We start from the raw sequence: 23748 nt of genomic DNA on the forward strand, positions 1-23748 counted from the left end.
TCTGCTCCTTTTCTTCTTTATTTTTCAGAGATCTGGGATAAGCAAACATAAGTCATCTGAAGGTCTGTGCAGCATTACTGTAACCTGCATTGTGCCAGTTTAGAGAAACATTATCCGCTTTACTCCTTTTCTGTCCCAAGCACACATCTCCTCAGGAGGTCCATTTTGTCATTGGCCAAAGCTTCTCTGACTGCCCTGAAGAAACTGTGGTAGTGGCTTGTGTTGTGAATCATGAGGAGAACTCCCGCCAGCAGCTCATTGGTCATCAGCAGGTGGTGCACGTACGCCCTCTGGTGGTTCCTACAGCAGTAGCAGCCACACCCTTCCACCAGGGGCCTGAAATCACCCTGGTACCTGGGCAGAAGTTCATCGAAAGCTCGAGCTGAGTCGAATTTACAAGCAATGAGCGTAAATGTAGATCAAACACATGAAAGCGGAGAGTTTGCGAAACCCTGTGGGGTTCTCACAAATCCCTCCACAAACCTTTTGTCTTTGAGATCCATCTCGAAGCGTGTCGTGTGTGTTTGATCATCACAATTAAGATCTCCGTTCGACTGCGTCTCCCCCGCTGCGTGCTGCTCTTCATCAGCCACTGCCAAAACACACATGCACCTTATTAATTCCAACAGAAGCTGTTCAAACTATAATCTTACCCTGTGGCAGAAAACAATTCCCTATGCACACAACTACCAGCCTAAATAAATGCCAATTATGCTCTGACCTACAGTGAGGCCATGCTGAGCCTTTTATTTTCTCCCTTCTCCATGTTAGAAATGCTAACAGGTTGCGTTGTGAATACTAAACTTTGCTTTATGCAGACAGTCTCCCTTTGGTTTTATGCCAACTAAGTGAACTAGAAAGAAGAAGAGTGAGACGAACTGAAGAGGAGCATGAGGGATGGTGAGAAAAGGAAGGATGAGGAATCGGCCCAAAGTTAAGCACAGGATTACAAACTGAAATCTACAGTCAATACAGGTGCAAAATGGATTCAAGTTGAACGTGAAATAAGCAAGAAAGATTTGCGTAGAACTGTTGGGAGAAAAAAAAATCATATAATTGGGTCTGTCTGCAAAATAAAGCTGGGGAGGTAATAACCATGAGAATAGAATGGGACAGAACAAAACTCAAGCAACGATAGTAAAATGCAAAGCAGGGAGATTTCACCTGTGCTGAGGATAAGTCATGCATTACAAATACGAACAGCAGCAGATACAGAAACCAACGGGGGAACATGACGAGTCTGAAGGCTTGGAAACAAATAAAGACGACTCCTTTTTTGGGTTTTTTTGCTTTTTAGCAGAAAAAGAAGTGAACTACAGCATCATCTTTCCATCCTCTACATTATGAAACATAATGTGAAGTAAAGATTTTTACACGTGGGAACAAAGATAGGAGCTACACTTTCTCTCACAAATTTGAATACTTTGTCTTTCGCATACCTTTAATGACAACCAACTTCTTGTTCAATTAAATTTATATTTGTATCATTCCATCAAGGGCGAAACGTGACACTTTCTGCAAGAAATAAAACAAAGTTGCTGTTTTAAGCTGCAATACTGTCATGCTAAATCTTCTGGTTGTTGGTTTAGACGGTGAGGGTCAAAGCTTGCAGATGTTCAGCAGACAGCTGACCCAATTTTATTTTTCCCAAAAACTCGATTGTAAAAGTTTGAGATTAATGGATTAATGTTCCTACATTTTATGTTGTTCATTATGTTGCCTATAAAATACAGTTCAGCATTTTCAAATAAAACTAATTTTGGAACTGGATACTGAAGCTGAATAAGTTCGAACGTCAGCACTTGACATGTGAGCTTTTGCACACTTATGTAATCAGGGTGGAGCAGATTTTCCATCATCTTCCTTCTCAAATATTTGTTTTTTTTAGGTTCACAATAAATTCTCCATTATTGATTTAAAACAAAATCTGGCATTTTAACAGGGCTGTGTAAACTTTTGAGAGCTCTGTAGATCTAATACAGCTCTATCTTTTTTTAACAATTTCTCTGAGCACTGCATGCTGTGACCTTTGGATGAATCTGCAGGGACAGACACTGCTGGGATGTTTGGAAAAAGTCTTGAATGTCTTCCTCTTTCTGCAGAACATTCTTACTGCAGAACAAGGACAGGATGTCTGGACCTGGCCTTGTAATCCTTCAGAGATTGATACACAGCAACAAGTGTTTCCCTAAGTGGCTTTCATGGAGTTCACCTGAATTGGGTTCACCTGACTGCTGCTTTCCTACTTAGTCATATACAAATATGTTAGTTTTTAACTTTTTCTCTTGACTTTTGATCAATGAAAACATTTAGATTAATAAAATCAAGGAACTCTGTGCATCTTCCAACAAATAAGCAGGTGCAGTGCATCTGAAGGAGCTCACTAATCATTTTCCAGCTTTATTATGTTTTGGTATCGGCATCACAAGATCTCGGATCAAGACACAAAACATTAATCGTAAAGATGGAAAATGATCCCTTTCTGCTTTTGCAACCAATGCAAGTTGCAACAATAAACAGAAATTATTGTTGCAACTTCATTCAACAAAGACTAACTAATAAAGAAGTGGACACAGCATATATGACTGGATATTTGGTTGGATTTTTGTTTTTATCAAAACAATAGATAAGCAGCTGTAGCCACTGACTGATTTAATAGGCAAGTTAACAGAAGATTCAATAGAGTCATTTGAAAATGGTCAATGTTGCCAGCTAGGAACCTTTTACAAAAACGTCTAATTTCAATGCAAGAAAGAAAAAAAAGACTAGACAATAAAAGAGGAAGTTCAGAAAATTGAGAATACCCCATAAAAACTAGAAGAGGATCGAAAAGGAAGCAAGGGGCGAAGTGAGTAAAAGATTGGACATGTCAAGAGGATCCTAGCAGGAGGGTGAGGGTGTTTTCACCTCTTCCCAGGGGGCATCATAATTGGCTGAGGGAGGGGAGTCACAGTTTCTCCTTGGATTCGACACTATCACTGCTCTCACCTCAACTGAACTCTATTATGCACCCGGCACAGAATCGATTACTCTCTTTTTGACACTGCATGCCAAACCCTGTCAGGGGAGTTTAACGCAACTTTTTAATTAACCACAAAGTCGAGAGTCAGACCAGTTCAGCGCAGCTCTTCAAACGCAGCTCCTTCTGTTCCACTTCTTCACTTCCTCAACAAGGACAACAATCACTGACAGGGTCGCGTCTAATTGTTACCTCGCTTGAAGCTGTTCAGGAGATATATTATTGATTTATTTTTTTTCCCACCTAATCTATTTCCGCTTTACCCACTGAGTTAACTAATCTGACACTGACTTTCACACACTGCCATGCATGCATAATTTTGGAGCCATTATGTGAATCTGATCACTAAATCCACTTATTTCCTATTCATCAGGAGAAAAACGGCTGTCGGACGAGGCTGTGCTGTTCACCAGACTGAGACTAAATGAGGGGCTGTTTGTGTACCAACAGCCCTCCGCGGGCCTTTAAACTAGACCACTTAAGTCTAATTGAACGTGGTGTAATTCCCTGCTCAGAGGCGTGAGAAGAATGTTTCTTTGCATTTCCGTAAGAACCAAGATTGTTCATTCAATGTTTTTTTTTTAAACTCCAGATGCTCCTTCTATGGAAATGAAAGAAATCCTGCTGGGTTCATGAATCAATCATGAGCTTAGTTTTATCAGCTCAGTGCAACTTTGTGCAATTAAAAACATCAAAGCTGATTACCGTGCTTTTAAATATGCTGACATCACCGATATTTCCTTATATATTAGCATATTTTCTTACTGCAATCTCATCGCTACTCTCCATTTGCATGTCTTTTATGAATTAAATTAAAGCTAAATAAACCATTTTATGCAGAAGGAATTAAATTTTCCATGACATCCAAATTCCATTAAAGAGTCCTTGTAATCAGAGAAACAGGAAAACTTCAAACTTTTCAATGATCTCAGTTTTCTCCAGGCACATATTATTACAAGCCGCTAACATAAAATGCCAGCATTTTGCATCCTTTCAGGAGTCTCATTTGCCCAATCCTAGTTTCATTAAAAACTGTCACCTTTTTGCTTTGGGCAAGGTGTTCTTACCTGAAAAGATCATTAGAATATAGAAGAGAAGAACTAAGAAAATAAAAAAAATAAAAACTATCAGTGCAGCAGAGTTTGAAAAAGTCTTAAAGTGAGTGGCATTTACAGTGTGCTGCTTAATGAGTACAAGACAGCAGCTGTATGGGAGATCTGGGTCCTGCAGGGGATAAAACAAAACATCTACAACAGGGGTTGAAAATCAAATGAAAGTGATACACTCAACCTCAAAAGTGTGCATTCGTTTGCATTTTGTCACACAAAAAGCTTTGAAGGTTTTGAATTATTATTATGAAGATGGAAAAAATATATAGTTTGACAACTTTTACTCATAAAAATAAAAAAAATATATGTAGTCCGTTTGTTTTCAGTTCCTAATAAAATCCAAAGCAACAAATCGCAGACGTCACCAAAGTAGTAAGTAGAGTTCAGCTGTGTTCACTAAATTCAGCGAGACCTAAGAGACGCATTGCAAAACGAAGGAACACAGCAGACAGGTGTCCTCCACCTAATTTTGGAAAAAGTGACTTTAAACTGTTGAAGGCTGGAGTGAAGGTTTACAATAATCCCAAACATACAACCAGAGCCACAATAAGGGTATAGTTTGACACATATCGATGTGCTAAAATGTACTACTTAAAAGTCCAGATTGAAATTACAACTGTTAAATTATCATTCACAGAAGCTCTTCATTGAAACCAATTTTCACCAGTGAAAGGATGAATATTTTCAGCTGGTAGGGCTTTCCAGCTAAGAACAGTACAGACTACATGGCCTTACCAAATACACATAAAGTACATAAACATGTAAAAAGTTGTTTTTTTATTCATAGGAATTAATCAAACGTAATAAATAGAAGAAGACAGCAAAATGAAGAGGTAAGACTTTGAGCCATCACAGAGTTAAAGTTTGACAGATTTTCACCACACCTGTGAGGCGGGCTCTACCTGCGCTCTCCGGGTCCGATGTGATGTTGAAGCGGAAGCTGAGAGCGCAGCCCCGTTCCGTCGCCTGGAAGGGGAAAAAGCCCTCGAAAAGGTCTACGCCTGCTTCGATGCACGCCAGCACCTCATCAGGCCTCCCCACCCCCTGCAGCAATCTGAGTCACACACAAAGACAGAGACGACAAACTTAGAGACACAAAAACAGCAGCAAGTATTAAACATTAATGCAACATGTCTGAGAAACAAGACAGGTGACGTGCACAAACATCTGCAGGATTCCTTTCACATCGGCTTGCGCTCCTCTTGTGTGTTTTGAGCTTTCCCTAAAACTGGCTGCTTCTCACTCTTTGCCTGCAGGCATCAAGGTCAAGCCCAATTTAGCATCCGATAATGACTCCACTCCACTTTCTGGCTGGAAGCTGCACCTGCCTCCAGCATGAAGAACCAGCAGGGGGGATGCCCCATGGTGTTCCAGATGAGCCAATGAAGCAAAGCTCTCAGGGAGCCTGTGGAAACAGATTATTGTTGCTCGCAGCTGCACTGCAACGCTCAGGGCCTCTAGCAGCAAGCACAACTCCTCCACCACTTCCAGAGCTCATGTGAAACCGACTTCTTCAGAGGCAGGGAAGTTTCCAACACGCTAATTTAGTCCAGAACACAACTATTTCCAAACAAAGTTTTGTCCTTGTGTCGTTGAAAGGCACAGAGGTCTATTTGAATATCTTCAAAAGAATCTTGTTTTTGAACAACAAGCAGCTAGTAAAATTATCACCATGTCAAAGTTTCTTTTTTATCACAACATTCATCAGGCAGCTGTGGTTTGCTGAGTCATGGCTGATTTATGGTTGCACATTTGCATCTGTCAGCGCCGCTCTGTGACCTTGAGGAGTGAAGGATTAAAGGAGGTTTGACCAAAGCAAAGGCTACAGAGAGAAAGAGGCGCGATGACAGTCCATCAACAAACGAACAGCATGTTACCTCTGGCCGCATCAGCCAATATCCTGGGCCTTCTGCAGCAGCCGGGTCAAACTCAGGCAACTTCTAGCATCTACGCCCAGGATGAATGCTTAAGGCGATGCAAATTTGGTACTTTTAATAGCGGCATATGTATAAAAAAACAACTTTTCTGTGCTTGAGAAAATACATTTGAGAGTTAGAATCCCTTTGCAATTCATAATTAAAAACCAAATGCTGCCACTTTTTAAAAGCCTCTAGGTTTGAAAATATCCCACACAGTGAAGAAGTTCAAATTTGAGCTGAAGAAATGTATCGCTGCTCCACCTTAGAGAAAAAGAAGACCTGTGCGTCGTTATCTCCTCCCATGTTTCACTTCCAACCATGCCAGACTGCCTAGGTAAGGATGTGTACAAAGCCTCAGAATAAATTTACCTTTCATTCCAGCAGCATAATCTCACTCTGAGGAAATCTAGGGAAATACAACCTTTAATTGGTGTAAAACTTTTGTAATTTAACTTTTTCAAGTTTAGCACCTTTATAACAACTTTATGCTCTCTTCAAATTGGGGAAGAAAAATATAACTGGATATGCGAATACAAGTACAACAAGGATCTATATTTATTTTTGCCACTATGCATAATGTAAGAAACAGAAGGCAGTAAATTTCAAAAACGTTTTATTAGAAAAGTGAAATTTTTGTGTAGAACAAAATTTCAAACTGCAAAACAATAAAAATGCAAGCTATTGAGCTGCTCCAACAGGGTTGCCAATAATTGTGAAGGATGCTGTCGCAGAGTTTGTCTTCCATAATGACGATGGAAATTAAGATTCCACAAAAGTTCTACTGGAGAGCATTTGGACACTATCTAACGAGTACGCTAAATCGCATTTGAGGTAATGGAAATGGAAAGAGAGACAAAGAAAGTAAGAGATAATGGAGAATGTGGAGACAAATCGTGAAAAGCACAGCTGTGCTTATTGTGACAAGCTTTTGAAACAGGCTGGGCCGATTGTTATGAGAAAAGGAGGATATTAAATAGGTTGAATCTGCAGGAGATCCCTGAAGAGAAGTGAACCTATGACCCCCACTTTCTCGGATGATTGTTCAGTCTTGTTTAGTCATTTCAATAGTTTGATGATGTTGAAATTTAGTTGTTTGTCTATAAAAATGTAAAAAGCTTTTTGTTTATTTCATCTCTGAAACAACACATGCATCTGAATGTGTTTGAGAACACATTCAGATGCATGTGAGAATTAAGAGAAAACACATAAAGCCTTTTAATCAACATTAGTTTGTATTCGCTCAAAGTTAACAGCAAAACAGTAATCGTTTTGTGGAGTAATGCAACATCCTTTTTGTGACATTGAAGCAACACAGTTATAATACCTCTGCAGCTAGCAAGATGTACTTTGATGCAAATGCTGGTGATAAACTCTCTCCATAAGGATCTATCTGAATATAGATCCTCCAGTTGATTCTGCCACTCAGAAATATTCCACTTTACAGAATGTCAAAGCACGGATCTGCAACAGTCCTATAAGCCAAGTGGATTTCAATGGAGAAATGGCAGTGTGGTGTAAGATCATAAGGTAAGAAAAAAAGAGTCAAATTGCATAAATATCTGAATGCTAGGCTTAAAGTCATAGAGAAAATAATTCAAAGGAGATGTGGTGTAATATTGAAATTTATTTCAACAAGACTGAGGCTTAGAGTTGGATTTCTACTGAAAGGCTGAAATGTAAATGCAACTCAGTGATTTTGGTTTGATTTACGATGTAATAATGGGAGCTTTACAAGTCAGCCAGATTTTCCATAACAGATCTTGTGCACATTTAGCTACATGCCACGTTTCTGCATTTATTCCTTCATTGCTTTTGTTGATACTGGCAACACAAAATGATCCCCAGGACTTTTCAGGGCACATTTTTTATGTTGCTTTCTTTTTTCTTACGTGAGTTTTACAGTTTTCAATAAATTATTTTTACTTAAGCCCTAAAAACTTGTTAGATTTCCTGGGGAAATATGAACCTGGTATCAGAGTTTCACCTGGGTTTGTCCTCAGGCAGCTCCTTGGTGACAGCAGTGATGAGCTGGCTCCTCAGGGCCTGATCCATGGCACCGTTCTGGAAGCCGTCCAGGCAGAATCCCGCTACGGGCCTTTTGGCCGTCTCCCTGGCTGAGCGCAGCCTCTCTTCCAAGATGTCTCCTCCCTCCACCACCCCAAACACACTGACTCCTTCCAATTCCTGGCAGCAGAAAGACACACTTGTGATTGCACCCTGAAACTGCTACAAGATTCAGGGAAACAGAGGATAGAAAGAAAAACTATGAGGAAAAAACACTCATTGTTTTTTAACCAATAAGCATGATGCATGAAAAAAAAAACTTGAAGGTAAAATGTTTTTTTCCTTCTTCTTCTCAAGGGGGAAAAATAAATAAATAATGACGATTTCCTCTGCCAGACTCCATTTGGATTTTGATTACTCAACAAGCAGTTGCACATCACGAGGAGGACCGACACACTGGGGGGTTTGGGGAATTTGGCAGCAATCTCACAGCTCACTGGGTATATGCAAGATTAAAAAAATTACCTGCAGTAACTCAGTTCTTTTTGCTCAACATGATTTCTCATTTTATTGTGTCAAGGAACATTTGCTTGGCAGTCGGGCAAAAAGAAAAAGATAAAAACGGTGGAAAAACTGTTTTACATTAAAACAGACAAACGGAAAAGCTCTGCTAAACATGGAGATCTGAGAGAATGGGGTGATTTATTAGGAGGAAAAAGTAGAATCTGATCAGTCGCTCTTAATGCTGCAGGCTCACACATCTGCTGACAATGTGTTCACCCTAATCTTGCCTGTTTTTCCAGCAGCAGCTTAGCTGCAAGGCGGTGCCAGCGACAGCCACCGAACAATCAATCCATGTCTGATGTTTTTCACTTTGCGCTTGACTGACTCCAAAAGTTTGTGTGTGTCAGTTGAATGTGTGTGTACCTGTGATTTCTGATGCACCAGCAGGCACTCGTCCAAATGAGCCAGAGATCGGTCCACCGACTTTCTAACCCTTTTCCGCGAGATGCCGGTCTGCCGGGTCTCCCCATCTGCCATGGTCTGGTACCAGTCTGGCTGCACCGTCCTCTGAAGGGCCATGTACTTAGCCACTGTCAGCTCTATCCGCCCACCGCTGCCCCAAACTGACACCGTCTAATGGTGGATAATTACATTCAAAGCCCGAATGTGCTTCCTTTTTGGCACCTCAGTGAGATACAACCTCTTCCAGGAGGAGCAGCTCACCTTGTTGGTGGTGTGGCCTGTCGGGCTGTGGGCTGCAGAGTCGTGGAGTGAGCAGTACAACACAGTATCATGGAGACCTAATAAAAAACAGCAGAACCCCAGAAGTCACTCAATGAGAACAAACTTCAAATCCACACAGCCTGCGGCAGCTGAACCCAGAGCAAGCTGGCGTAGCGACGTGCTCCATTAGCGCATGTTAATGTGACGACTTGTATAGTTATCAGCAGAGCCAGCTGCAGCAGAAGATCAGAAGGTGAGAAAACAAAAGGGCTCTAATTATTATTTCTAGTAATTAAATCACTACTCTTCCTTTCTGTAGCTTTAGAGACAACACTGAAGTAATCCCTATATTAAACGAAGCAGCGATTACATTTCTAATTTTAAATGTGGATGCCAGGGTGTTGATAGAGCTCAGCGCCATCGCAACGGAGGTGCCGCAACGACAAATAGGATCACACTTCTAGCAGATTTAACACAGAGTACAAATGAGAAATTTACTACTTTTAGTCAAGCTTAAAAGAGTTAACCCTCTCCAGGCAGGTGTTGCAGATTTGCAACAACTTAAACAGTCTTTTCAAGTAATTTGAGCCTGAAAGAGTTAAATAGATTGTAAATATTTCTAAAATGCAAGGAAGGACGTTGTAAGGCAGAATGGAAAGAATTGACATGGGACACACGAAAGTCATGAAGGAATGACAAGCAAAGGAGAGAAAGGAAGGAACAACAAAATAAAGGAATGAAATTATGACAAGCAAAGAAAGATCGATGGACAGAAATAAAAAAAACAGAGAAGGTATGAAAGGCTGGTAGAAAGAACAAATGGGAGGAAAGACATTTGCAACATAAATGAGAGCATGTGGAAGGAAAAAAGGAGGTGAATGAGAGAAAGGATGAAACAGGGAGCACAAGGAGAGATGAAAGGAATGAAAAAGGAAAGTAGGAAGGGAAAACACTCAAGGAAGAATTGAGAAAGAGAGACAGGTTGAACAAATGGACACAATGGGAAAGGGTACATAAGGACAGAGGAAATTGTTGATTACATTAGGTCTAATAAGGTAGAAAAGGACTTATGTAGGTTATTTGACAGCCTCAATAAAGTTGAACATTTCCTTCCATCCTTCTACATCAGAAAAAAGTTGTTTTACCCACAAGACAAATGCAGTAAACAAGAACATATAAATAACTTAATGCCACCACTTATGCCTTGAAAGGTTGTGAGGGGCTGGTGCCTATCTCAAGCATCAGATGAGGATAATTAATTCACACTACATTTTATATCGCACATTAATCACATGAAGCCAGATGAAGAAAGTGTTCTCCCCAACCACACGTGTGCTTTGGGTAAAGCATATACCTTCCGACGGGTGGAAAGTCTTGAGGTTATTCCCTGAACATCTACCAAAATGTCCTGTTGTTACTGTTTTTTGTCAACATATGTCAAACTGTTGCTTTGCCCAAGCTATGGAAACCTGGGAAAGAATGGAGCAAGCACACACACTTTTCTAAAAGATGCTTTGCACAACTGAGAAACTGAGATTTCTAGAGTCCCAATTGAATTGAATCGAATTCACAAAAGTATTTTATACTTAGCAAAGTATTTATGACACTTTAAAAAGCAGCATGCAATGAACCAACTACTGAACATAAAGGATTATTAAATCAAATAATAAAACATTAGAATTAAAGCAAAAATAAAATGATTAAAAGCAGAAATAAAAAAACCTCAAATGTGGAAAGATATACACGTAAAGCTAAATAAACCCAGTCTCTTGGCCCTCTTCTAAGATAGGTATCGTTTTTTTTGTACATATAAAACCCAGTTTAATTTCTTGATTACTTCCAATTGTATAACCATGAGTAATTAAAACAAAATTAAATGTGATTTGTACCTGCAAACTTCTTAAATCCGCCTTTAAACTCCTCCAGCACTTCTTGGTGCTCTGCACTGGAGAGAGATGATGGTCACCTTTAAGGAGAGAATCAGGATGTGTAGTGTGTGTGTGTGTGTGTGTGTGTGTGTGTGTGTGTGTGTGTGTGTGTGTGTGTGTGTGTGTGTGTGTGTGTTCAGGCTTACACGTTGGACAGAGTGACCTGAGTGACAGTGGGGAGGCTGCTGAGGGTGTGCAGGGTGTCCTGGGTGAGGTGGGGAACGGTGCCCAGGTGCGTGAACAGAAGACATCCTGGAATATCCAGACAGTGCTGCCCCGTCCTTCCTATCTCCTTCAGTTGACCCAAACGACTTCTTCCCTGAACCACTTTGGACAACTCCAACTTCATCCTGCTGCCAGCCATCACTAGCAACTCCTGAAAAAAAGCATGTAAAAATACTGCACGGAGCAACACTCGTCAAAGTGGGACCACTTTGCTACCACAGGCAAAGCGTGGAGTTTAGCCACGTCGCTAGTTAGCTTTATCACACAAAAGTTAAGGCGCGAGAAACCCTTTTAGATACTTAATATGTTTAATTCAGCGAATAACTCGTTATAATAGATAACACGCGCAAGTAGTCATGCTCAAAGTACGAGTATTTACTTAATTTATAGACATACTTTCGGCTTACCGCTAAAAACTCGTGGGAACTACAAGTCGGGGAAATATAACGTCAGAAGAAATTGTACGTCAGTACGTCCGCCATATTGTGAGTGGAATGTTCTCCTTGGAAATTGGATATTCTGAGTAAAAGAAGCACTTTGCTTTGAATTAGTTGTGAACCCAATTACGTGTATTCACTTTATTACCAATAGAAGGCAAAAGTTTAACACAATGTGCAAAAAAGCACTATGACTTCTTTCAATTTTCCTATATTAAAATATATATACACTGCTCAAAAAAATAAAGGAAACACAGTGTTCCCTTTATTCTTTTATATATATATATATATATATATATATATATATATATATATATATATATATATATATATATATATATAAAAACTAAATAAAATTGTTTTACTTATAGAAACTAAACATTATTTAGTTAATCTAATCTGTTTTGCAAATATAAGAGAGGTTCTTTAAAGTCAATGTTTAATATATATGTTGCCAAACTCTCGTGAAAGAGTTTAGCAAATAGCAGAGATAGCATCCTTGCAAGTTTGCAGTAGTTTTGGGTTTCTATATTGATTTTATTTAATGCCTGCTCAACGTCTATTTGTGGTGATCATTTGAACTGCCTGCAGAAAGCAAATACTCTAGCTTCCATCTTGTGACAGACTGGCGATCTGTTCAGAATGTGCTCGTATCGTAGATCATGAAAAACACCTATAAATACGTGTTTAACTCTGTTAAATAGGTTTAATCCTCTGTTAAACCTACTTATTCATACAAATTAATTTCTCTAACCACATGCAACACATTTAAAAATCCCTTATTCCGTTTTCAGAGGCGAACATAGTTGTCATGGGAACTTCTCAACGCCTCGAAAGCTAACTGGGACTCGTAGTTTCGAGTCCCAGAGATTCAGCAAAAATGATTGTAGACGCACTCCATTACCCAGAATCCTTTGCCGTCCAAGTTAGCGTTAGTTATGTTGACACGTTTACGGCGTCCGTGTTTTACTCTGGTAACTTTTCTACCAAATTTTTGGCCTACCGAAGTTTGGTATCGTACACGGTGGAAATAATAGGCAAGTCTATCGCGGGATTTAGGATTATATCGTAATTTTATGCAGATGCATAAACAGTTGAGATGGCATCACCAGGGTTCAATTATCACCTGTTCAGGTGGAAAACACTCGGCTCTCCCAAAAAGGTAAGCCTGGCTTACACTTAAAGAGAGAGTGCGCATCTCCAAGATAAATATAGAAATTTTTCTTAACAAAAATAAATCAAAAGTAGTCACTTAATATTTTATATATATTTATATATCAACTGACAAAGTAAAATAAATGTGTGTTCTTAATTTCAGAGCCTTTACATCAGGGATAAAGTTATAGTGCATTACAAAAATATTACCTTTTACTCTTTCTAACATCTGTCAAAAGTACTCCTTTGCATTTAATCGGATTTTTGTGTGGCATCATAGTAACACAAGGTGGAACAAATGTTTAACCTCGTTTGAAATCTGGAATGTGTGCAGCCCTTACTGCACAAGGTTGCCATTAAATAAAAACCTAGAAGAATTAGGAAATAAGGTCCAGATGAATGCAACACAAAACATCGCCCTGAAAACGCCATCTCTATTGGAAAAACATGGCAGTTGAATATTCATAGTAGGGGGATGCTTTTGTTTAGTAGAGAGAAAGCTGGTGGGTGTTAACTGGATGAAGGATGAAGCAAAATATAAGGCAGTCCTGATTGGAAACCTGTAGACCGTGGAAGAGTTTCCATTTCCAATGACACTAAACAAACTGCAGAAACTACAATGGAATGGTTTTGTAGTTGTAATCTGACCAAATATGAAAAGGTTGTAGGGGTATGTGAGCCATTTTGTATGAAGATAAATGATACATGAAGGATACACACATATAGCCAGAGTATATGCATAGATGTGGCTTTTTCTAAGTCAGTGGTAAATATCATCCACGTCTGTTGTCAGATATTTACACGCTTGCAGCTGTACACGCTTGCAGGCTGAGACTGAGATAGCTGAATTGCTACCGGTAAACCGCTCACCTTTTGAAGTCTGGGAAATGATTCTCGGGGTAATCTGCGGATTTAAGGCAAAAGCTGAGCTTTCCTGTGAAATAATCCACAGACATCAGACCCTCGCCTCAGCCCACAATTTGCACACTGCATCAGCAGCTCAAGGTCCCTCTGAGGGGATTTTCAAAAAGGCAAAAGTGACAATGTGACGTGCATCTTTCAGTTCTGATTTTACCCAAAGGTGTTTATTTATGTCCTTTAATAACAGAAACCTGTGAAGAATGATGACATTGATGAGTGGAGAAAGGTGAGACTTTACCATCCCTAACATTGAGCTGGTAATATAAAGCAATTTGCTCATAATGACATTTTAGACTTTCTTTATTTTTAGCTACATTAATGTGTCTTATTGCCCTTGTCTCTGTCCTCAGCGAGTGGAGATGGCCTCTGAGTTAGCCATGTCTGAAGTCTTCTCCCATAGGAAACCTCAATCAGCAATAAATAGAATGGCTGTACCTTTGGAAAGCTCTGAACAGTTGAGGGATCACGATGACGCTTACAGTGAAGGTGGGTTAGCTTACAGAAAAAGCTACCTTCTATAGTTTACTAACGTAAAATGTTTCTTTGTTTTCAATTAGGTGTAATCATTAAGTAATGTGGATGCTTACAGAATATATCTTTTGCTGCACAATTCTATATTATTTATTTATAATGTAGAATAAACACAAAAGCTTTGCAATTGCAAATCTTTAGATTAATGTGTTTCAATAAAGCCAGACTGCAACTTGAGAGTAACTCTCACAAATTTCTCCTTCCATTTTTCTCCATAAATTTTGGTTATGATTATGTTTAGGCAAATAGGTATCTTATGGATAGCAATCTCATTTTTCAACATACATTTCTTACTTGATTTGCATGTTTTCTTGCATTTTCCGAATTAAGATTAACCAGAAAAACAGGAAGTCATTCAGTTGGATTGGATTCAAATCAGTTCAGCTCATGGCCACAGAAAGCCATGGGATGATACTTAAAATTGAAGCACTTTCAACAATTGTAAAACCAAACTATAAAAAAAATAACAATTCAGTTACATTTAATTCTTAAAATTTGCTAAGGGTGTTAAATATATAAAAAAAAAACATTAAAGTTGTTGTTGAACACCAATGAATAAGCTTAAACAGAAGCTTATGAAAAGTTTTGGATTCCACCAAATGCAGTTTGTTGTTTATGAACTAGAGAAAATTTTAGATAATTTTTATCCTCTTAGGAAAGTTGTATTAACAAAAAACATCATATTATCCCAGCAATGTGGCAGTTGAATCCTAAAGCAAGTTTCCATTTAGGAAAACCTGTAATCTCAGTGACAGCGTTCATGTGATCTGATCACCAGTACACCAACAACATTACTAATTCCATCAATTTTTTAAAAATCCAAGTGTAAGAAAGTTTGTGATTTCACTTGGCTCACAATCTGCTCTTTCTTGCAGCTCAGGCTCTTCTAGATGACTGGCTGAGTGATAAGTTACGGAAAGAGCTGAACATGGAGGATGACGATGAATTGAAGGACCATGTTGAAAACACACAACCTACTGCCGCAGCTAGTGTCCAGCCTACTTACATTGATTACAAAAAGTTTGACGGTATTTTTTTTTTTTTACTTATTATTTACAAGGTCTGAAGATACAAATGTTATATTGTCGCCATACTGCAGCTATTAACTGGCACCAAATAGATGGAAATCCATTGAATTAGCTAAAAGGTGTAATTTGTGAAAAGGTGAGGTTCATGTCTCAATCTTATTTCAGATCTTTATGACTGTCTGGTCGAAGAAGAAGAACAATTGGCTGTTGAGAGCTTCCTCCAAGATCTAATGAAGCAAGAGCTGCTGGACTGTCGAATGCTGGAGGAGTTGTCTCATGATGATCAAGAAAAGCAGAAGAAGTTTAGAAATCCAGCAATCACCATAGAAGCACGACACCAACAGGTTTATGCATGTGCATTCACTGCTATGCAAATGTATTAATGATCCAGGGAACATTTTCACATTTTGTCACATCAGCCACAAACACCTATGTATTTTAATGGGATTTTATTTAATATACTTGCACAGGGTGGTGCATAAATACTCCACTTCATACAGATGAAGTGGAAGGAGAAAAATATTTATGGTAATAGGGGAATGTGTGTAGTTTGAAATTGGTATAATTGAAGCTGTTCTATGAAGGCCACAGTGGTTTGTTAGAGAACATTAGTAAACAAGCAGCACCATGAAGGCAGACAGGTCAAGGGAAAAGTGTGGAGAGGTTTAGAGCAGGATCTAGTTATCATCAATATAACATCTGAAAATTGAAAAAATGTATCAGAAGGAGCATTAATCAGAGAAGCAGCCAAGAGGCTTAGCTGGAAAATCAAAATACCAGTTGAAAGAGCAAACTTTAGTCATGAACTCCACAAATATGGCGATTATATGAAAGTGACAAGAAAAAAGTGTAGAAGGAAAGTAAGCTAAATTACGTTGAGACAAGTCCTAAAAAATAATGTTTAGAGTCGTTCTCTATCAAATCTGATAGCACTTGAGCTGTTTGGCAAAACATAATAGGCAGAAAAGACATATTCTGGAGATGTGTATTGCAAGTACACAAGTACTGCTGAAAAAGACATTCAACTTTAACAACAGTTAAACAGATATTCACAGATATGGACTCACAGATATGCACTACTTTGTGTAAGTACAAATAAAAGATTGTTGTTGTAACAAAGTGTGAAAAGGTTCTGGTACAAGTATTTTTCTATGGCACTGTAGGTTCAGTTCCTTTGTGGCCACAAAGCTGCTGCTTGTTTCTGCTCAAGGTGCGAGAGAACAGGGCCCGAAGAGAGGCTGAGAAAAAGAGGAAGAGGAGAGAGAAGGAAGCTCAGCAGGATGCCATGGAGGAGGCGAAGAAGAAGGAGCAAGAGGAGGAGAAGAGGAAGAAGCAGCTGAAGCGTAGAGAGGAGGAGATAGTGCAGCAGGAGATGGTGAGACTGAGGCGACTGATGGAGGAAAAGAAGGCCTTGGAACATTCATCTCGTCAGAAGTAGGTCATTACCTGATTGGATAATCTGTTCTGACTCTAATTCATTCTTATTAGCCATAACATAACATTCATGTATTAAAAATCCTTCCTTGTTGACCTGATGTAATATTCAAATATCTATGAAACTGAATTAAGGGTTTTCATTACCTGTAAGGCTCAATAATTAAACTTAACAGAAATAATTAAAAATAAATATCACTCTCTATATAATGAATGTAAGTGAGTTTCACATTTTTGAACTGAAATTGGGTCCCCAATTTAAATTCTAATTATATTTGTTTCTCTTTCCAATTTGGAAAAAAAAATCTTCACATGATATTTTTATGCTGTGTTATGATTTCAAAATGTTGTAGTGAAAAACCTGACCTTAACCCAATCACTTTCTAGAGCTGCTGCTTCTAAAGCCGAGTTGTTTTAAAATTGCACAACTTTGGGCATTTCTAAATGAAAGCGAGTAAAACCTATAATAGAAAATTCCAGATTTTGCTGTAACTTAGAGTGATGAGTATTTCTGTTTTATTTAATATCCTGACAAATTCATGTTTCTGCAACAAACTCTTGATGTAATTTATCGTACAAATGAGTCTTTGGTCTATATTTTGTTTCCAGAAAGAAAGAGAAACGAGTGCAGAGAACAGTCAGAAGCTTTGAGTCAACCCCTGCACTTCCCTCAAAGCAGCTGCTAAGGGAGTTTAAACTACAACAGCAACAGAAGATTCAGGCAAAGATTGACATGAGCAACCTCCAGGTTGGTGCACATGCTATGCAGGAGATGAGTTCACTGACCAGTCTGGGATTTCAGGTTGTAATTTCACCTGCAGATGTTAATGTAGTTGTGCAATTGTTGTAGTGTCTGCACAAGCATCTGTCTGGATGGCATTCAGTGGTGTTAAGGCGAAAGTTACACGAGGGTAAGGCGGTGGCCCTCTGTGATTGGAGGAGGCAGCTGAGAGCATGGCGAGCGTGGCGAGCTGTGGTGTGGGCGGAGCGCAGTCGGCGAGAGGTGGCAAGAACAGAGGAGCAACTGCGAATCGAAAACAGGCAAGTCAAAGAATTGACCTGCCTATCGATTGCATTAGGAGTTAAGTTGCACTAATAGTTACAGCTCTTTGCAAAAGTATTTTGGCCTCGGGAGCTTTTTTTTGATTTTCAGTACAAAATCAAATTAAACATCAGTAAAATGATGAATGATTTTAGAAAAAATTTGTCTACAAAGACAAAAGTGCATATGTATTTTTGCTTCCCTTTGCTGTAATAGCCACAAAACAAACAGCAACCAGGAACACAGCAGATAACTTTCTAAAGTTTTAGATACCTTGATTTAATAGTTTTAAAGATAAAATATAAGCAAACCTTCATGTTCCTTAGGCAATTCCAGCTGGCTGTGGAAAACGACCAAAGACGTTTGCTTCGGCGATGTCTGAATGAGTGGCAGCTCTGGAGCCAGAGGGCAAAGTTACAACGGGACCTTTTGGCCCAGCAGCAGAAAACCAAAGTTAAGATGGCTGCCTTGATCAATGCTGCAGCTACAGGCAAACTGACAGCCATAGAAACTCCTGCCAATTTACCAATATGTTTGGTCCAGGAGCCGCCGAGTCAAAAGGATACAGATGCCAAGGTGAGGGATGCAGCCTCCTTTACAAACTCAAAAACTACACATTTCTTTGATGCTTTCATCTAAAAAGTACTCTATGATTTATTGTTCTTAAAAAATGACTCAAGGATCGCAAACATGACTAAAACATAAGTTGATCCCTGATGGTCGATGTTGAAAGTCTTAAAAAAGCAGGAAAATGTGTTGTTTTTAAGACAAACTTCTGGGAAATAAACAAAGTAATATTGTTCTGGGACATTTCTCTGCACATTTAAAACATGAAGCTTTTACTTCTAGCCAGCGAAAATAAATAAATCTCTCCAGCTGAAATATTCACTGCTCTCAAGAGAGAATAGAGAATCAAATTGGCAGCAACAGAATAAAGTACAGCATTACTGTCTAATAAATAAAACAATAATTTATAATCCACAAAGATCACAGACTTAACTTAGAGTGTCTTATGCTTAGACATTTGTTTTATGTCTAATATTGTAGATTTGTAATGGCAGTAAGCCATTATCGTTGAATTTAACATAAATAAATCCCTTAAATGTCTCATTTCCTGTGAAGTAAACCTATATCAGTGCTTTACTTTGAACTGGAACTTAGACCATTTTTAGCTGATGGTTTCTACATGTCTAATCTTACCTTCGTTTGTTCATCATATATTCAATAGCAGTTCTGCCATGCAACAGAGAATGAGGTCCTGGAAGCTTCTACAGGACGTCAGAGTAAAAACTCTGTGGGTGATGCGGGCCAACCTCTCCGGCCTTGGGAGGTGACCAGACGCCACATTGCGCCCACTGCCGAAGAGCTACACAATGCACGGCAGAGGGTGACAGAAAACAGGGTTCTCGGTAACAAACGCACGGCATCACCAGCTGGCAGGTTCGAAAACAGACACGCCATCCAGAAGCAAATCATCACGCAACAGAGGAAACTCCTGAAGGAGCAGCAGGAGCAAATCACCCGGCTGAAGGAAAAGCAGATCTTTACAGAGTTGGAGTTAGAAATGGAAAAGGCTGCGCAGATTACTCAGCTGTCAGCGCTACAGGAAGCGAAGAGATGCAGTTCTGTCCCCGGGGAAAACAGGTTGGCTCACTGAACATCATTAAAAATTGAAGCGACCTGAGATCACTTTCAAAGCAACACCAGTAAAGAGATTTCTACTGGCTTATAGTCAGTATAGAAACCCTTTAAAAGTGATTTCTAAACCACTTGTACATTGCATTTAATCTTATACATTAACAGGACTTCAATCCTAAATGTTTGTGGACTGTGTTTTAAAGCCAGGTTCATGCCAGGAAACTAACTTGGAATATTTCTAGAAAAATAGAGCACCTTTCCCCAGTGCTAAAGTCCTTAAACTGACTCCCTGCAGCTCAGACAATGGACTTTAAAAGTGTTTTGTTGGTGGAATAGTTTAGCATCAAAATAAATTAAAGATATGTTGCCTTTATGCCAACCTCTCAGTCCACTCGTGTCTCCTGGTCTTCTCATCCCCGGGACCATAAACAAACATGGAGAAGCAACATTCAGTTTTTATGCTTCACTAATCTGGAACAAACTTTCTATAAATCAGCTGAAATACTGAGTTCCTTTATGTCAAGGCCAGTAATCCACCTGTTTATAACTGTCTTTGATTATAAACAAATTTGTCTAAAACAGTTTTAGTTTTAGTCAAGATTGCAACTTTTCATCATTTCTCTATATTTTACCACTGCAATGTCATGTTTTTTTTGTTGTTGTTGTTTATTTATTGTGTTATGTTTTTATCATGTAAAGCACTTTGAATTGCCTCGTTAATGAAATGTGCTACACTGATACACTTGATGAATACGACAACAATGATGATGATGATGATGATGATGAAAAGAGAGGTCAAATATCTAGACTTGTATGTACTTCAAAAAGTGTATGCTTTCCATGCTTTTTTTGTTATTTAAATGTAAATAGCTTTAATTTTTAACATAGATAAATTGTTTAAATCCTTTATGGATAAAACTGAGTTATTTTTTGAGAATTTAATGTGAAAAAAAAGTATATTTTGTGAGATAAAACCTGTCCGCAGTTTCAGATTTATTGCCAGTCTGACGTTACTTCTCGCCGCTGGACATTTCCTCCGCCGTCTGAAATTTGTCAAGCAACTATCAGGATGATGTGAGCACACGAACAAAAGTTGTGACAGACTTTCTTTCTTCTGGCTGTTATCATCCCAGCTGCAGAGCTCCAAAGGCTACAGGAGAGCCGGATAGTCAGAGTGCACCTTCCAGGAAACCTGTCAGGAAGCAGACATGCCCCCATCCCATCATCACAGGTCAGTCTGAAAGCTTAACAACAGAGAATGTTCACAGACGCACTCAGTGTAAGGAGACACAAGGCAGTACAATATCTTGATCCAATCATTATTTTACTTTCTCTCTTTCTGAAATTACTGTAATAAAATATTATATTTAATATCGCAAAATATGATGCGTTTTTTTTTTTTTTTTTTTTTTTTTTCAGTTTTACCTAATGTGTAAAACAAACAGTAACAACAACAAAAAAATGTGCATTTTCACTTTGGTCCTGGAAACCTCATTTCCACAAACCTTTTTTCCTCTGGTTGCTTGTTGTGTGCTTTTTGACTTTATCAAAAATCTTAAATTACCAGTAAATGATGTAACCTCAAAATGTACAACAGCAATGTTTGTTATTGTTTAGAAATATAACAGTCAAATGTATTCATGGAGCTTCAGTAACCTGAGAAGATGTTAAATTCAGAACAATTTGACATTAATCCCAGATTGTTTCATTGAGGCTGTAGTTAAAAAATCTCAAATTTATTGGCATTTTTTTAGAGAATTTGAGTCAATTGCATAAAGTTCACGTAACTGATATTTTAAAAAGATATACTTGAATGTAAAGACGTGCTATGCAACACGAACTACTTAGTTTGTATGTTAGGAGGCCCAGAAAAAAATACCCCTGTTCTTTAAAAAGATTCCTGAAATAGAAAAACACCTACATATACATACAAACTGATATCTAGGGAGACTTAATGGTTCAACCTCAATAATGTTAGTTGTACCTTGATCACAGTGAAAGTCAAAAGGAGCACCTTGCCTGTCACTGTTAGCATTCTGCATACTTAAGCCCAGTTTCGCTCTATTAATAGATAACATTTAAAAAGATTGATGAAAAAACACCCACTCTCCTTTAATGGCACCATTTTTAATCTCATGCAGTTTCTCTGTTGGAATCTCGTCTTTAAATTTAACAGCATATGTTTTTAATCGGAGAGAAAGAGAAATAAATTAGTCAAAATAACTAAGCACATCAAATGCAGAACCAAAAATGTTTAGCACAATGCTGCAATCTGTTACCGCAATTTCTTCTTCCACCAGCTTCTGCACTTCTGACACCAAACAAGATAAATCTTGCCTCATTTAAAAGCCCATCTTGTGACCAGATTCAGCAGATTGCTTTTATGGATTATAGATTCACACCCTGATGGAAAATAAATGACCTTCATCTGAAGCTGCCTTGGTCTTCTCCCACTTCTGTCTGGCACCCGTCCGTGTCCCTTCATAAGAGGATTAACCTCCCCAGGGTGTCCATTGTGTAGTAGCTGACCTCCGAACTTCTCATGTCTTCATGCGTCTTATCCCAAGCACTGCTACTGTCTACACACACATTTGAAATGGAACAGAGAACAAAGGGAGCCTGTTTTCATCACCAGTGCCCATTTATAAACACACAGTAGGACAATACTATTTTATTACCAACGGACAGACTTTAAAAATGAAGGACGGTTTCCTGAAAATTTCCTTTTGGGGACCAAAACTATTAACTATTTTCTCTTTCACCAAAAAAAATATACGTTCAAGTTGATCAGCTGGTGGATTTACAGAAAGTAAACATCAGGCTAATCAACCTTGTCAGATTAGCAATTATTTCTTGTCCAATGATTTCCTTTTAACACACTGTTTATCCTACTGCTTCTGATGTCAGATTAAACTCAAAACCTCATAAAATACTCACTATTTGCTTTCAGAGGTTGGAAAAATAAAGAGTTGCCAGTGAATCAATGGATTGCATCAAATAAACAAAAATCTTTATTTGGCTCAAAAGGGATAAAAACAAGAAACTGATTTTTTTTTCTCTCTCTCTCTCTCTCCATTTAGTATAGATTTGCTTTCTCTTTCATTATTTCACATCTTTACCCAGGTGTTGTGACTAAGACTCAGACCCAAACATACAATTATATGCATATTTAACCTTGCCTGATTTTCTGACCTTTTTTCAAACCCACACACACGCTACTGTTTATCTCCAATTTGCGAAATGCCCTTGATACGATTGCTTCTTTTCTTCATTTTACTGCTTAAAGAGATGCCATGCCTTCCTAAGAACTTCTTACTTTCAAGGTCTTTGCTAACCTACAGAATTCTTTTTTTTTTTTTTTAACAAAATAAAAAAAGCATTTCCTTTGCCTTGAAAAACTTGAATCTCTCTTTTCCCTCTCCCGAGCCATGGAAGCCCGAGCTCGACAGCGAGCCGAACGGAGGCAGGAGATCGAGGAAATCAAGAAAAGGAAAGAGGAGGAAAAGTTGGTGAGACTGACAATCCTTCCAGAGTAACCATATGTTCAAGCATTAATTATACAAATTTTAATGACTGAACCTTCAGTCTGAGATGAAAGCTGCCGAGGAGCAAAGGCAGAGGGAGGAACAGGAGGAGAAACGCAAGGCAGCCGAAAAGAAGAGGGAGGAGAAGAGGCTGGAGCGAGAAGTGAGGAGTATTTTATGTTTTATTCACCTGACACAAGTTTCTACAAGTTACACACAAGATGTAAGCGTTGCTGCTCTGCGTCCATCCAGAGAGAAGCAGAAAGACAAAGACGATTAAAAAGGCATCAGGAGCTCATGAGACTGGCCTGTGAACACCATAACAAAACCTTGTTGTTGCATCGAGGCCTGGCGCCATGGAAACGCCTCATGCAGTTAAGACGTGAAAACATGGAGGTAAAAGCAGCAACATGGACATGTTAAAATACATAATATTCTTGCATCATCTTGTATGTTCAGAACATACAAGATGACATATAAGTATAACATACATGTAACATGTAAGTAGAAGCAAAACTAATGTCTTTCAAAACTATCCATACTCTGAGAATCCACATTTTGTCATGTTGCCGCCACTAGCTTTAGTGTTTTGGGATTCGATGTAATT

At 38.7% G+C, this 23748-nt stretch overlaps 2 protein-coding genes across 6 annotated transcripts in view; one reads left to right on the forward strand and one right to left on the reverse strand.

The window, feature by feature from the left end:
• On the reverse strand, positions 1-12834 carry qtrt2 (queuine tRNA-ribosyltransferase accessory subunit 2). Of its 4 annotated transcripts, none has more exons than XM_055037240.1 (9): positions 12773-12834; positions 11353-11582; positions 11168-11223; positions 9279-9355; positions 8979-9188; positions 8032-8231; positions 5013-5182; positions 484-592; positions 1-354 (listed from the first exon to the last, which is right to left on the reverse strand). In XM_055037240.1, the coding sequence occupies exons 2-9, from the start codon at positions 11568-11570 to the stop codon at positions 120-122; spliced, it is 1275 nt and encodes a 424-aa protein (XP_054893215.1). In that variant the 5' UTR covers positions 11571-11582; positions 12773-12834; the 3' UTR covers positions 1-119. The 4 variants fall into 4 exon arrangements, with proteins under 4 accessions (XP_054893215.1, XP_054893213.1, XP_054893214.1 ...); XM_055037238.1 differs by lacking the exon at positions 12773-12834 and adding an exon at positions 11839-11901; XM_055037239.1 differs by lacking the exon at positions 12773-12834 and adding an exon at positions 11828-11870.
• Positions 12764-23748, forward strand: part of ccdc191 (coiled-coil domain containing 191) — a 13917-nt gene continuing 2932 nt past the window's right edge. The window contains exons 1-14 of one of the 2 annotated variants that reach the window (XM_055037236.1): positions 12764-13030; positions 14132-14170; positions 14295-14430; positions 15351-15503; positions 15669-15847; positions 16714-16937; positions 17547-17685; positions 17788-17978; positions 18306-18555; positions 19208-19623; positions 20751-20848; positions 23044-23126; positions 23203-23304; positions 23394-23537. In XM_055037236.1, the coding sequence (XP_054893211.1) occupies positions 12968-13030; positions 14132-14170; positions 14295-14430; positions 15351-15503; positions 15669-15847; positions 16714-16937; positions 17547-17685; positions 17788-17978; positions 18306-18555; positions 19208-19623; positions 20751-20848; positions 23044-23126; positions 23203-23304; positions 23394-23537 (2217 nt within the window). In that variant the 5' untranslated portion in view covers positions 12764-12967. The remainder of the gene's footprint in view (positions 13031-14131; positions 14171-14294; positions 14431-15350; positions 15504-15668; positions 15848-16713; positions 16938-17546; positions 17686-17787; positions 17979-18305; positions 18556-19207; positions 19624-20750; positions 20849-23043; positions 23127-23202; positions 23305-23393; positions 23538-23748) is intronic. The other variant, XM_055037237.1, reaches the window with a different exon arrangement.

Source organism: Poeciliopsis prolifica, unplaced genomic scaffold (assembly GCF_027474105.1).
Source record: "Poeciliopsis prolifica strain line A6 unplaced genomic scaffold, Auburn_PproV2 SCAFFOLD012, whole genome shotgun sequence".
NCBI classification, from domain to species: domain Eukaryota; kingdom Metazoa; phylum Chordata; class Actinopteri; order Cyprinodontiformes; family Poeciliidae; genus Poeciliopsis; species Poeciliopsis prolifica.

Excerpts from the sequence above, each read along its gene's own strand:
- qtrt2 (XM_055037240.1), bottom strand. The coding sequence starts at position 11,570 with ATGGCTGGCAGCAGGATGAAGTTGGAGTTGTCCAAAGTGGTTCAGGGA. Across the intron at positions 5,183-8,031 it reads CTGCCTGAGGACAAACCCAG|ATTGCTGCAGGGGGTGGGGA; the intron begins GTGAAACTCTGA and ends TGTGTGACTCAG. Across the intron at positions 593-5,012 it reads AGGTAGAGCCCGCCTCACAG|TGGCTGATGAAGAGCAGCAC; the intron begins GTGTGGTGAAAA and ends GTGTTTTGGCAG.